Below are 15,081 nucleotides of genomic sequence, written 5' to 3' on the forward strand. Positions count from 1 at the left end.
CATCACGTGATAATATCACCCGTGTCACATGTTCTGCTGACTGCCCTTTCAGTTATCGTTTAACACCCGGTTATACTTTGATCTTACAGTTAGACCCTGCAAACCCAAAAGAACATTTTAAAGTAATAATTTAACCATCGCGTTTCCGTTCACAGACAGGCCCGCAGTACAAACATTCCGGGTATCTTTACCGCTTTCGGGAAGACGGTGTAACCTGAGCTAACTGCCCAGCTGCAGCATGTCGGACACGGTGACTTATACTTTGCATATGCCGAGTTTAGAGGAGCTTACAGAAGGTGAGCCCTTCCCATCACATTAAACAAAGAAAAGGCTCAGAATCGTAAAATTAAGCTTGCATAATTTTAATGTGTTCAGCTGTGATTGTAATGAACTGCCATTTTAACAATAGTTATTTTAGCTTAGTCGCAAATAATCTGTACCGATTCACTGCCCTTAGGGGGTATATACAAGTGTGGTGGCCTTAATGATGACAGGACTCGGGCTGCGCTTAACAAAGGTGTTTATTTAAGACACCGGATATAACTTGCTTAACAGGGATGGTAGAGTCCAGGGGTAGGGGCACAACAGTACTCGCTGGTTATGCAGTCTCTTATTGGCAACTACATCCCTGTATCATGTATGTGTCATGGATTCACACACTACACACTCCAGAGCACCCAGGTGGCTGCCCTCAGCCATGGTATTCCGCTCTGGGTGTGTGTTCTTGTGTTGTTGGGTCCTCGAGTTGTCTCAGTCCCCTTGCCCGCCCGCTTCTGAACATTCTAGCGCATTGCATCTGCGCTTCGCGTTCTAACTCTCGCGAGATCGCCTTCCTGCGATCTTGCTATGGGTAGTCCCCACACACCTCCCTTGGTTGAAAAAAAAGACAGATGGTCAGTGCATGACAAAGTCTGAGAACTTGCTGGGTCTTCTTCTCTCCCGCTGTGGTCGCCTTGGTCGGAAGGTGAAGCTGAATAGTGGGACGGGACGTGTGGGGTTTCGGGTGGATCAGGTTCTCCTTGTGTCTTTTCTCCCTGTGGCTCCCCGGACAGGTTTCGGGGGGCCCATGAATTTGAGTTCGTCGTGATGCTGTGATTCCGATGAGTTTTCCCTTGAATTATGGGGTTTGCTGGACGTACCTTGATGGGCCAGTCCTTCTCCTGCTTCCGAGGATGGTTGGTTGAGGGATTCTCTTTTGCGTTATATTGTCACTCTTTCCAATTTCCATCGGCTACCGTCACTGTTGCATATGTGGTTGGATCCCTTTGCGATGACCTCTATGGGCCTACTATATTTGGAGCCGGTCATGTTGACTTCATGGGGAAGGCGTATTTTTACTAGGTCACCTTCACTAACAGCTGTGCGTTGAGCGGCCCTGCATTTGTCCCCTTGAGCTTTCATTGCTTCCTTGTTTCGCTGCATGGGGAATACTATGTCTCGCATGTCCACGTCTTTGTCTGACCTTACTTGGTGTAGCCAGGGCGGTACCAGCGTGGACGCCGCCCTTCTCCCTCTCAACAGTTGGAAAGGTGAAACGCCAGTGATGTCTTTTGGTGTGAGGCGGTGGGCCGCGACGGCCTCTTTTACCGTCTTGCTGGGGTCTAGGCCCTATGCCTGCGCCAGCTGCAGCGCTCCCTTGATGAAGCGGTTTGCTCTCTCCACTAGCCCATTTGCTTGCGGGTGGTACAGACTCGCTCGCAGCTGTCGGACGTTATGCTTTTTTGAGTAATCTTTCCATTTCTCGGGACACCAGTTGCACCCCGTCGTCTGTCACTATTTCCTCGGGAAGGCCTTTACGCTGAAAGACAGCGTTGAGTGCCTCGATGACCGTGCTTGTGGTGATGTCTGAGGCAAATTCGACTTCCACCCATTTGGAAAAGTATTCCACCATGACAATTCCAAACTTATGCTCTGAAGACATGCCGTCCAGTGGGCCGATGAAGTCCAACCCTATTTTGTGCCACACTCCTTTGGGAACCTCAGTGGGCATCATGGGGGCTTGTCTCACGGACAGGCGCTTGTCGCTGTTGATGCATTCATGGCACCTCTCGATCATCGCCCATATTTCCTGGTCCATGCCTGGCCACCAGTAGGCATTGCATACTCTGCGCCTCGTCATGTTGCTTCCCAGGTGGCCTGAATGTGCTCGGCACAGGATGACTTTCCGAATGCCTCTGGGGGAATCACACGGTCCTCTCTCAGAATGAGAACGTTCATGGCGGTAATTTCATCGCTCACCTTCCAGTAGGGGCGTAGGCCTTCTGGGATTGCTCTTTCGTTGGGCCATCCCTCGCAGACCCACACTGCCACGCGGCAGAGTACTTCGTCCTGCTCATATTCTTCTTGCCAGTGGCGCTCACTTAGTTCCATAAATTCGTCGTTCCTGAGATCGCCAATGGAGGCCACGACACATTCGTCCTCAAGGAATGTTTTTCCTGGGGTGTTTGGTTTAGAAGCCTGGACATGCAGTTTGCTTGGGCGTTCTTCCAACCGGCAATGTGGGCTATCTCGTGGGTGTATTCTTGGAGTTTGGCAGCGATTCTGGCCAGTCTCGGTGTAGCAGTCTTTGTGCCGCATGGGCTTAGCATGTGTATGAGGGTTTTGTGGTCAGTGACCAATCGGAATTTTGTACCCCAGACATACGACCTGAAGTATTCGACGGCCCAGGCACACGCCAACATTTCCTTTTCCACGGTGGAGTAGTTCTTCTACGATGCTGACAGGGCCTTTGAGGCGAAAGCTACTATGTTCTCCGTGTCGCCCCTTTTTTGGGTTAGCGTGACGCCTAGCCCGTAGGCGCTGGCATCTGTCGTGATGCATGTTTCCCATTCTGGGTTGAAAGGCTTTAAACAGGGTGCATGTAGGATCCTCCTTTTGCTCTCCATGAATGCTTCGTCCTGCTGGGGCCCCCATGTGTAGATCGCACCATTCTTCAGGAGTTCCCTCATGGGAGACGTGGTTTCTGAGAATCTCGGGACAAATTTCGCATAGTACTCTGCGAGGCCCAGGAAAGAACAGAGTTCATCTTTGGACATCGAGGCCGGGCGTCGGTTATGGCTTCGAGGAGATTCTTCTTGGGGCTCACTCCCTCCTTTGAGATGCGATATCCGAGGTACTCAACTTCACCTATGCCAAACACACATTTTTCATGGCGCAGGTGGACGCCTGCTTCCTGCAGTCTGCTCAGTACTGTGGCGAGTGCCTTGTCGTGAGTTTGAGTCATTTGCGTACACAAGTATGTCGTCCTGAAAGTAGGAGACGTTCGCGATCCCTTTCAACAGGGAGCTGCTCATCCTCTGGAAAGCGGATGCCGCTGAAGACAACCCGAACGGCATGCGGGTATACTGGAACATGCCGAACGGGGTGATGAATGCCGTGAGCGGGCGCAAGGCCTTGTGCAAGTTTATTTGGTGGTATGCGTCATGCACATCTAGCTTCGAGAACACTGTTGCTTCTTTCATCATGAGCACTATTTCGCTCATGTTGAGAAGCGGGAAGCTGTCTGTGACGACTAAGTTGAGGCCCCAGAGGTCAATGCAAAATCTAAGGTCGTTTGAGGATTTCTTTTTAATGAGCACTACTGGGCTCAACCATTCTGAGGACTCCACTGTTTCGATGGTGCCTTCTTTGACCATCTTGTGGAGGTGGGCTTCCAGCTCAGGTCTTGCTGTGGCAGGTACGGACTTGACCTTGTGCTTCACGGGCACTGCGTTCGGTTTGAGGTGGATCTTGTAAACATAGTTCTTGATTTTCCCCGGAGATTCAGAGAACACGCCAGGGAAGGCTTCTTTCCAACTCGGCGCTCCTCCTGAAGAGACCAAGAGCTCTTGCTCTGGGGTGCTGGGGTCTATCCTTATGCTGAGCCTGTGTTGATCTTCACACCCTAGTACGGCGAGGCCTTGGGACGCGAAGTATTTGTATTTTGTATTTTTGTATTTTATTGAATTTAAATAGCCCTTTACGCCAAAGTGCTTTACATGAGAACAAGTAAACGTACAGCAAGCATAAAATGACAATTGAACCACAACCTTATAACAGCATAAAGAACAACTTACAATATTGCAGCAGAGAGGAGGGTGTGGGAGGGGGGAGGTGAGCAAGGGAGTGGTAGGTGTTAGAGGAGGTAAGGACGGGGGAAAGAGCAGGAATGTGAGGGAAGAAGAGCGGAGAAGGTGAGACAAGAATCAAGCGGGGGAAGGGAGGAAGGGGATCGGTGGGATGAAGAGGGTAAGAAAGAGGAGAAGTAAGAGGTAAGGGTAAAGGGGAAGGGAGGAGGTAGGGAAGGTGGGGAGTTAGGGAGGTGAGTGGAAGAGGTAAGATTTTAGAGAAGAGCGAAAGGAAGGATAGGAGGGAGAAGAGCGGATGTGAATGGGGAGGCGGTTCCAGTGGAATTGAGCAAGGAGTTGGAAGGAGCGGAAGCGGGAGGGGGTGCAGGGTGGAGGAGGAGGAGAGAGTAGGAAAAGATTAGCAGAGCGGAGAGGACGAGAAGGGGTGTAGTAGGAAAGAAGGAAGGAGAGCTAAAGGGGAGCAAGATCATAGAGGGATTTGAAAACAAGACAGAGGAACTTGAACTTGAGTTGGGAGTGGAAAGAGAGCCAACCTAGAGAGGTGAGGGAGGAGGAGATGGAGTCAAGAGGTGAGAGAAGGCATAGGGAGCGGGTGGCAGAGTGGTAGATGGATTTGAGAGGGGAGAGATGAGATGAGAGGAGGGGAGTCCGAAGTGAAGGGAGGAACAGTAGAAGAGTCTGGAGAAGAGGAGGGAAGTAATTAAAAGTTTAGTGGCGTGAAAGGTAAGGAGTGGTCGAATTTTACGAATGTTATAGAGGTGAAAGCGACAGGATTTAGCAGTGAGAGAAATGTGGTGAGATAGAGAGAGGTGATGGTCAAGATGGAGACCAAGGTTGCGGGAATGGGGAGAGAATGAGAGCTGGGTGGGGGAAAGAGAATGAAGGGGGAGGGGAGGGAGGAGGAACAGTGATAGCAGGAAGAAAAGGAGTTCAGTTTTATCAGTATTCATAGTAAGGAAGTGTGAGGACATCCTGGATTTAATAGCAGAAAGGCAAGAAGAGAGTTTATCATGAATGTCAGGAGAGAAGGAGGAGAAGGAGAGGAAGAGCTGGGTGTCATCAGCATAGAAGTGGTGCGAGATGCCAAAAGAGGAGATAATAGGAGCTAAGAATGAGGTGTAGAGTGAGAAAAGAAAAGGGCCAAGGACAGAGCCTTGGGGAACTCCGTAGTTGAGAGGAAAAGAAGGGGAGGAGGAGCCACCCCAGGAGACAGAAAAGGTGCAGTTAGAAAGATAAGAGGAGAGCCAGTTAATAATGTTGTCCTTGAAGCCAAATGATGAGAGGCAGGTGAGGAGAAGAGGATGGTCAACAGTATCAAAAGCAGCAGAAAGGTCAAGGAGAATAAGGATGGAGGAGTGTTTGCGTAGCGTGCAGAGGAGAGAGTTGAGAACAGAGGTGAGGGCAGTTTCAGTGGAGTGCAGTGGGCAGAAGCCGGATTGGTTGGAGGGAAGGAGTGAGTGGTTGGAAATGAAGGAAGAGAGTTGAGAATAGACAATACGCTCAAGGAGTTTAGAAAGGAAGGGTAGTAGAGAGATGGGGCGATAGTTGGAGGCAAGATGGGGTTGGCAGAAGGTTTTTTGAGAATAGGGATGATAGCGTGTTTGAAAGGAGAAGGAAAGGTGGAAGTTGAGAGGCAGATGTTCAAGAAAGAGGTGAGGTAGGGAATGAGGAGGGGGTAGATTTTAGGGATGAGGGGAGAGGGAATAGGGTCACAGGGGGAAGCAGTAGGATGCGTGTTGGATAGGAGTAGAGTGACATCAGAATGCGTGACCGGAGCAAAAGAGGACATAGCGAAGGTAGTGGGGGAAGGAGAAAGAGAGGGAGGAGAGTAGGAGGGGGAGGAGATGATAGTTTGACTGAGATTGAGGACTTTGCTAGAAAAGGAGGAGGCAAGATCAGTAGCAGTGAGAGAAGAGGTAGTGGAGGGATCAGGAGTAGATGGAGAGAGAAGTCGAGCTAAAGTTTGAAAGATGCGGCGAGGGTGAGAGGAATGTGACTGGAGAAGGTCAGAGTAGTAGGTACGTTTCGCAGAATTGAGGCAAGAGTCGTAGAGGGTATGATAGGAGAAATAAGCAGATTGGTTAGAGGGGTACGGGTGTTTGAGCCACTGACGTTCAAGGCACCTAAGGATGCGGCGCATAGAGGAGAGATGAGAAGAAAGCCAGGGTTGAGCAAGTTTGTGAGAGGGGTGAAATGGTGAGAGGGGATAGAGAAGATCAAGAGTAGTAGAGAGGGAGGAAGATAAGATGGAGGAGGCATCAGAGGCGGAAGTAGAGGAGAATTGGGAGAGGGGAGGAGGGAAGAGGAGAGGGATGCTAGAAATCCGGAGGTGTTAAAGCAGCGTAGGTCACGCCGGAGAAAAGAGGTAGAGGATTGAGGGGTAGGAGGAGAGGGAAAAAGAAAGTAGGGAGTGATCAGATAGTTGGGAAGGGAGGAGATGGGGGAGGCAGAGAAGGAGAAAGTAAAGATGAGATCAGTAGTACAGCCAGATTGGTGGGAAGGAGGGGAGGGAGGGGAGAGAGCAGGTAGGAGTCAAGGATGGAGAAGAGAGGAGAGGAGGGAGGGTTAGAAGAGAGGTGGAGGTTAAAGTCACCAGAGGGATAGAGAGGGTGTGGGAGGAGAGGGGAAGATTGAGAGAGGAGATGGCCATTAGAAGAATGTAGAGTAATGTGAGGGGGAAAAGGGAGGGGGAGAGTATCAGTGTTGAGAGAGAGAAGGAAGCATAACAGGGAGAGTGAATAGAGTGAGTCGAGAACGAGGGGCAGTTGGAGGGAGTATATAAGAGAAGTAGAGCAGTGGGTGGGGGAGAAGAAGGGGGAAGGGAGAGGGAATAGGAAGGGGACAGACACTGAAAAGTAGTAGTACTATTGGCCAGAAGAGGAGAAACACTAGTGAGGAGGGAGGGGGCGGGGGCTAAGCCAGTATGGGTGGTAGGTGAGCTCAAAGCCCACAGTTGTTGCGGGGGGGAGATCACTGAAGCCTGTAGCAGAAGGAATAGGTAGTGAGAGGAAGGAGCAGAAGGAGTGGAAGCGGAAGCACAGTGGTCAGTGACAGGGAGGGAAACAAGGGCGGAGGAGGAGAACTCTACAGCACAAAGTGGAGAGAGCCGGCCAGACAGTAGCTGGAACCGCGGTTGTGGAGGCGGAAGGCAAAGCAATACAACAAAGGGGAAGGAGAACGAAGTCAATGAGAGGAACGTTGCAGACCGTAGAATATGAAGTCCGCCGGAGTGCAGTTGGAGCCGTGGAGTAGAAGTAGAGGCGTCTCAGACCGATGTAGGGGAAACAGGCCGCCAGGGGAGATGTCAGTGAGAGATGAGGGGTACAGTAGGAACAGGCACGGAAGTCACCTTAGGTAGAGGGTGGAAGAGAACGCAGCAGTCTGTAGTAGATGGAGTCAGCAGGGGCACAGTGGGCTATAGACGGAGCAGGCAGCGAGAAGCAAGCGAGTGAGCCCAAAGTAGATGAGGCAGGTCCAATGAAGGCAGGAGTAGCAGGGGCAGAGTAAGTAACAGATGACGGAGCAGGCTGCAGGTGGCGAGCGGGTGAGCCCGCGGTAGAGGAAGCAGTCCTGAGGAGGCAGGTAGGAGATGAGGCAGGTCGCTGTAGTTTAGGCAGGTCCAAGGGAGGCAGCAGTAGCAGGTGTAGAGGAAGCCACAGGTGACGGAGCAGGCAGGGGTGAGCTGGTGAGCCAGCGGTAGTGGAAGCAGACGTAAGGCGGCGAGGAGATGAGACCGCAGGAAGGCACAGTTGGCAGAGCAAGCAGTGGGAGGCGAGCGGGTGAGCCTGCAGTAGAGGAAGCAATCCTGAAGAGACGAGGAGATGAGCCCGCAGGGAGTCGGGGGAATGTGGGTGAAACCACTGCAGATGAAGCAGGTAAGAGCAAGGGCACAGCACAGCAAGCCAAAGATGCGGGAGGAGGCAGCAGGAGGCGAGCAGGTGAGCCCTTAGTGGTAGAAGCAGGCCTGAGGACGGCGAGGGCCGCAGAGGCACAGAGGTTCAAAACTGAAGAACGGGCAGCAAGAGGCAAGTAGGTGAGCCCGCAGGCAGTAGGAGGGCCACAGTGGACGAAGCAGGCCCGCAGACAGCTGTTGGAAGGACATCGAAACTGCGGTCCACTACTGGTGGCGTCAAAGGAGAGCCGTCCCCAGAGGGGAGCTGCAGCCCATCACAGGAGGGGCTGCACGATGGGTGAAGGAGCAGCTGGGCTCTGAGGTCTCGACCCCTGAAAGTTGGAGCCGCACTGCGGGTGCTGAAGCAGCTGGGATCGGAGGTCACAGTCGGTGAGAGGTGGAGCCGCCCGGCGGTCACTGAAGAATCTGGCAGGAGGAAGCAGATGCGCCCTAAGGAGCGTCCGGCGGAAGAAACGGGTGCAGAGTGGAGGAGCTGCAGTCCGTAACAGGAGGAGCCGTTGGTCTCAGGAGCACAGGTGCTGAGGTGGAGGAGCTGCAGCCCGTCAGAGGTGAAGCAGCTAGGCGGGTGCAGGAGCAGCTGGTATCGAAGGACTCGGGAGCACGGGCGCCAAAATGGAGGAGCTGAAGCCCGTCAGAGGTGAGGCGGGTTGGCGGGCGCTTGTGCAACCAGGCTCTGAGGCAACAGACCGTCACCAGTGGAGCCATTCAGCTCGGAAGTCTCGCGAGCACGGGCGTCGAAGCGGAGGAGCTGAAGCCCGTTAGAGGAGGAGCAGCTTGGCGGGAGATGGAGGAACCCGGCGCAGAGGTATCAGTCCGTAACCGGTGGAGCAGTAGACTTTGGTAGTGGTGGACCTGCCTTTGAATTCGATTCTTGCTTTGATGTAGCCGAGTAGATCCACGGAGGCTCCTCCGAAGACCATCGGCTTTTGTCTGGTGGTTCTAATTTCCACTTGGTCTCGTCCCATCTTCTCTTTATAGGTGTTTATGGGGAGGATGGTGAGGTCTGAACCTGAGTCGCCCATGACTCGTGTCTCCATGCCATCCACTTTCACTTGTCGAGGTCCACTTCCTTTTTCTGAATTAATTTATCCTGCACTTTCCTGGAGTTAGTGCAGACTACCAGCATGTCGTAGATGATTTGTTGTCACCGAAGCCGCATAGAGATGCTAGTTCCCTCATCCTGGTTATGTAGTCGTCGACTGGTTTGTTGGCTTCCTGCTTGCGAGTGTAAAACCTCAGCCTGTGCAGCGCCACGTTCTCCTTATTGGTGAACCTCTTCACAATGCAGCGAATTGCCTCCTTGTATGCATCCTCCTCTTCGCCCGCTTCCGACATGGCCTTTAGTCCTGCAAAGATGCGCTGCCCTTCAACCCCCGTGGCGTTCAACACCATTGCTTTCTTCCTGGCCGGTGCGTGCCCCATTCCGCCCATCGCCTCTAGGTATGTGGAGAAGAGTGGTTCCCACTGCTGCCATGGAATCGCCAGGGTCCCAGGCGAGGGGAGGAACCCGGGGTGGGGGTGGCTCCTTGCATGGTGGGCCCGCAGGGTTCTAGATCCTCGTCGCCAATTATGGGGTGGCCTTAATAATGACAGGACTCAGGCTGCGCTTAACAAAGGTGTTTATTTAAGACACTGGATATAACTTGCTGAACAGGGATGGTAGAGTCCAGGGGTAGGGGCACAACAGTACTCACTGGTTAGGCAGTCTCGTATTGGCAGCTACTTCACTGTATCATGTGTGTGTCATGGATACACACTACACACTCCATAGCACCCAGGTGGCTGCCCTCAGCCATGATATTCCGCTCTGGGTGTGTGTTCTTGTTTTCTTGGGGCCTCGAGGTGTCTCAGCCCCCTGATTCAGGAGGAAGGAGCGCTGGGAAGTTGCTCACACTGCCCTGCCTGCCCGCTTCTGAACGTTCTAGCGTATTGCATCTGCGCTTCCCATTCTAACTCTCGCGAGATCGCCTTCCCGCGATCTCGTGATGGGTAGTCCCCACAACAAGCCCAAATAAAGTTTCAATTTTGGGGGTAGGGTGAGCAGTGCACCTACTGAAGGGACGTCAGTTCACCAAAAGCCAGGAGTAGTGGATGTGACATCACAGGAAGTGATGTCATGACTTTACACCCTGATGACATCACATGAACTAACATGACATTTAACTTCAGTGTCATCACCTGCAATGTAGGATGGGTGTAAAAAACATACAAAAGCGTACATTTCTTAAAATGACAAACCGTTAATAAAGTAGACATTTTTTAATTTAATTTTTTATTTATTGAATATAGTTGAAATTACATCAACTTTTTCAATTTATACAAATTAGAAATTCATAAGAATAAAATCTAAATAAAACAGCCAAAAAACTATATCAATTCATATTATACAATCATCATCATTCTAGGTTCAAGGCCTGTAAAAAGTTAATTGTTGCAATTCTTATACTCATACATTCAGTAGCAGCCAAGGCGACCCATCTATTTTTTGGATCGAGTTGTGCAAAGTATGCAAAATGGTTAACAAAGTGCAATTTTCTTAGGGTACTAAGTGCAGGACATTCCAGTATTAAATGTTGAAGAGATTCTACAATCATAACATTTTTACAGAACCGACACCAGACAAGGTCAGCAGCAATTTGTTTCCTTCTTGTTTTGATCTCACGAGTGGGCCAGATGTTAAACCTTAACCGCAGAATCGCAGATCTTAAAGCAGCAGATGGTGCTAAACGTAAATAGGACGCAATGTTTTTATAGCGTTTTGGACCAAAGATTGTGGGATCAAAGTCTTTATAAGTTAGACACAAGGTTCTGGTGTCAATCCAGTCCATCATGTACACCTTCTTCTTCGCCAGCTCTGGGTGAGCAATAAGCAGATTTAGTGAGATATCGGCATGTACCATGATTGTTAGAATTTTCGTAGACCAGTATTTCGGAAACAATTCTGTAGAATTAGTCAGATAACTTGAAATGGTGGATAATGTAGAGTGACCATATGTAGATAGTAAACATTTGCGAAATAGGGCACATAATCGCCAGTTATATAGTGCATTTAGAGAAATTAACCCCAATTCATATCTTATTAACACTCCTGGAATACATTGAGGTAGATTTAAGATTGCACGCCAAAACTTGGCTTCTAATAAATTCAGAAACCCTAGGGGGACAATTAGTGTTTCCAGACCATAAAGGATGGTTGCTACCACATTCTGGTCCCAATAAGTAATGGCCGCTTTGATGGAAAATTTACCAAATTTAGAAGTGATTACTCGTGTCTGACAAATTGCTGTGGTTAGCTTCTGCTTAATTTTATTCAGATGTGAGTCTGACGTTTGGGTGCCCTCAAAGATCAGGCCCAAATAAACATAATTTGGTACCATCCTTAAGGGTATCCCGTCAATCTGCCAGTTCATTAAATGTTTGTGTGCGCCTTTGGGAACATATGCAACGATTTGTGTTTTACTCGTATTTACTACGAGTTCATTTTCTTTGAAATAGGAGCATAAAGCTAACAGGAGATTGTGTAAACCACTTGGGGTTTTTGATACTAACACAAGATCGTCTGCATACCACAATGCACAGATTTTTACATTGTTCAATTTAGGAGCATCAGTGATTACTTTGTGAAAAATATCCTGTACATCATTAATAAAAAAATTAAAAAAAAATAAAGTAGACATTAAGACTTTTGTAAATGCCAACCACATTTTAACTAGGCTGCTGCCTTGATATGCCCCTGGAGGGGGGTCATGTTATGATAGGGGTCGACCCAGTAGAACCAACATAGGCCAGGGGCACTGCCATGCATATGCCACCACAGCCTTGTATGGCAATTTATACCAATTAGAGTTGCACATATCTGGTCTAGTATTCCTATGACAAGTAAATTGCCACACTTGCAAGTGCTAACACAATACAGTATGGCTAATGTAGCCTTTATTTTAGGATACTGACATCTCATGTCTGTTATAGCCTTACAGCGCAGGCACGGTCAGTATATGTAAGTTACAGTTTTGTATATCAAGTTCCTTCTTTCATATGCCAAATGGATCCTCAAAAGTCTGATGATGCCACACAATTTCAGTTAATGCCTCATACACCTGGTACCGGATAAAGTTTGAGGAATAGCCAACTGACTCAGAACCTAGCACACTGTATTAAGTAACAAATAACAATTTATTTCTTTTCACCACAGAGAAAAATCAAGTCAAGTTTGTAGAGGCAAAATCCATCACATTTTAATCCAAAAGTAGTACATAGCAAACAAACTGAAAGGAAACCGACTTCTCAGCGTTTTTCGATTCTTACATGGATCCAGGGGCACAATGAAACCTACATTGGGGGGGGGACTTTGGGGGGCGGCTAACTGGTGACGGGAGGGGCAACTTTAGAAAATGGGTGTGGCAAACTTGGAGGCTCCGCCCACTCTGTTCTACCCCAAGGGTTGTCTGTTGTGGGGCCCAAGTATTAAATGGTAGCAGCCCAGCATTGCACCTAGGCGGGCACACGCACTCAGTTACATATTCATTCACTCACTTAAACATCCCATTTACCATACATTCACTCATTTACATGCGCACCCAGGCCCCCTTACATCATACACTCATTCACACATTCACACACACTCATTTATGCATCCATTACATACACATTCCTTGCACACATCCATGCATACATACATACACAATGAGCTAATATGCACTGCTAGTTTCAGAAAAGGCTTTCCTCACGTCTCTGCCTAACAAAAAGCAAGTGTGCACATCAGCCCCTTGCCCTCAGATGTGAAAGAACATTTGTTCGCACACATCCGTGGGGACGGGCTGATGTGTCCATTTGATTTTTTTTAGGCAGAGTGGTGCGGGGAGCCTTTCTTGAAAGTTGCAGCTTTAAAGTTTTGCTGCGTTTGTCCAAATACATTTTTCTGCACAACAGTACAATTTTAAAATTTGATCATTTGTTTCACACTGCATTATGACTGTCATAATGTACCCAGCTTTTATATGTGCACAAAATCTCAATAAAAAGTCTTGTTGAAAAAAAAAAGCTGCCTGTTTCAGGAAAGGCTTCTTTCTGGTCTCTGACTAACAGAAAAGTATGGCGTGCAACGCCATTGATCAAGTCGGGCTTCAGCCCCGCCCCTGAGCTCACAGTTTTAGCTCAATGGCGTTGCCCGCCTGCATGGATCCTTATCAGGAGGACCAAGAGGCTAAACCCGAAGTGTTGCGCATGCATATGCGTGGAACGTATATGCCATTGACCTTACATGTATGAGCTATGTGGTCAGCGGCATATGTAATTGAGTAGACCTTGCAAGGATTCAAGCTTGTGACCTGTAGAACACAGATGGATGCCAGCATTGAGCACTTAACCCGTTGAGTTATTTTATCAGTGATTTCGCCTCAAATGTGCATACCACAGCATTTGGTTATGCATTGGCTCAGGTGGTTACATTTCTTATTAACATAACACTTATGTTATGTCCCACTAGTAAACCTGATAATGGAAGTGTTTGTTTTTGATTTAAAAGACTGAATGGGGACATGAGCAGGTGGTGGGCAGACATCCCAATAAGTGTTTCTTTTCAACTGCACAATTGATTATACGGCACAGTGTGTCACAGTTAGGTAGCTCAGCTAGTAAAAGCTCAACTCTGGCATGTGCCAGTCTGCACTTTCCAAGTTAAGATTTCAGAATGGCTGATCAGCCTTTCATCCTTCTGTGGTTGATCGATTAAGTACTGTTATATTTCATAGTAATAACACCTATTTTTTTTACAGCACTTAAAAACAGCAGGAGTCGGCCATGAAGCGCTATACAAAAAAATATGATATGCAAACTATTTTAGCTGGATACGTGTGCTGGGTCTTTTGTGTGCTGTGTGAGGCTGAGGGTGTCGAGAAAGACGAGAAGAGCTTCCTTTATCGGTTTGGGTGCCTTGTTGCCTGGGAGGTTGACGTCACCTTGGAAGATGTTTGTGCGCATGAGGGACATGGTGGTGACCAGGTCGGTGAAGTCTCTGAAGAAGGCAGTGTTGGGTGATCTGTCGATGAGATGTCCATCGGGGAGAGCAGGAAGTGGCAGGAGAGGATATGAAAGGAGTCAATGTTGTCGAAGTCAAGTCTGGTGCAAGGCTACAAGGTCTTTTGGATGACTGTGAGGCCTCTTGTTTGGCCAGTCTCTGTGTTGAATGCTGAAGCCATCAGGGACAAGGACGTCTTTTATGTTGGTGGAGGTGGGTGTCAGCCAGGTCTCGGGGATGGCGTAAAGGTTGTGTGTAGTGATAAGGTCGGCGATGTCTGCTGCACGTGATAGCTGTGCGGAAGTTGGCGAGCATCAACTTCCATGTAGTGGAAGGTGACTGGGTGCTGATGGGCTTGGGACTGATGTGGGTAAGGTTGCTGCATTGTGAAATCTATGCCTTTGAGGAGGGATTATGACGTTGGTGTTGCCTGGTGATGGTGGGGATGGCCTGTGGGGATGGAGGGAGAAATCACATGTCGACACATGCTTACCTGTTGTCTGTGCTGGGGTTCAGGCCCTGGGTCCTCCCGGTCCGAACAGGTCCAAACAGGAACTGCCCTTTTATTTGTCTGCCCTTCACTTTGGACGCCTGGGCGAAAGACACCCTTGATCTAAGTGTTAAGAGCAGAAATTAAGAGGCAGGCCTAAGAAGGTGGGTGGGGCTTAGGCCATGTGACCTAAATTTACTTGCTCACCAACTGGAAAGGCGCTGGAGAGCTACTTAAATAGGGAAAAAGGGCAGCAAAACAGGAAGGCACCAACAGTTTAAAGTGATTTATGGGTGGCCGTGGCTTAGTCCACGTGACCTAGTTCCACTTGCACCTGCTCACCAAATTCTGCAGGCCAAAATGTGTGTGCGCGCTTCCTGTCTGCTCCATCTATCGCCTGCTGCCTGTGCCTCTGCCCAGGGATTTCAGAGCTGCCATCCTCTGTGGCCACTTCATCGGTGCTGCCGTGGGTTCCCCTGCCTGGTATCAGAGCGTTTGCATGATCCCACGTGACTGCCATATCAGGAAGTGCCCCTCGGTCGTCCCTAGGCCTGGGTGTCCCATTCAAAGGGCGACCCTCTAAGGGCATTGTTAC

The 15,081-nt window shown here is 49.4% G+C and overlaps 1 protein-coding gene across 3 annotated transcripts in view; it reads left to right on the top strand.

Moving 5' to 3' along the window:
• Positions 1 to 15,081, top strand: part of LOC138488041 (ester hydrolase C11orf54 homolog) — a 258,137-nt gene that overhangs the window by 286 nt on the left and 242,770 nt on the right. Inside the window, exon 2 of one of the 3 annotated variants that reach the window (XM_069614760.1) lies at positions 156 to 296. In XM_069614760.1, coding sequence (XP_069470861.1) covers positions 239 to 296 — 58 coding nt within the window. In that variant the 5' untranslated portion in view covers positions 156 to 238. Of the gene's footprint in view, positions 1 to 18; positions 297 to 15,081 lie in introns of those variants that run through there. The other 2 variants (XM_069614761.1, XM_069614762.1) reach the window with 2 other exon arrangements.

The sequence above is a fragment of the Ambystoma mexicanum genome, chromosome 9, assembly GCF_040938575.1.
Source record: "Ambystoma mexicanum isolate Mex_15411 chromosome 9, UKY_AmexF1_1, whole genome shotgun sequence".
In the NCBI taxonomy this organism is placed as follows: Eukaryota; Metazoa; Chordata; class Amphibia; order Caudata; family Ambystomatidae; genus Ambystoma; species Ambystoma mexicanum.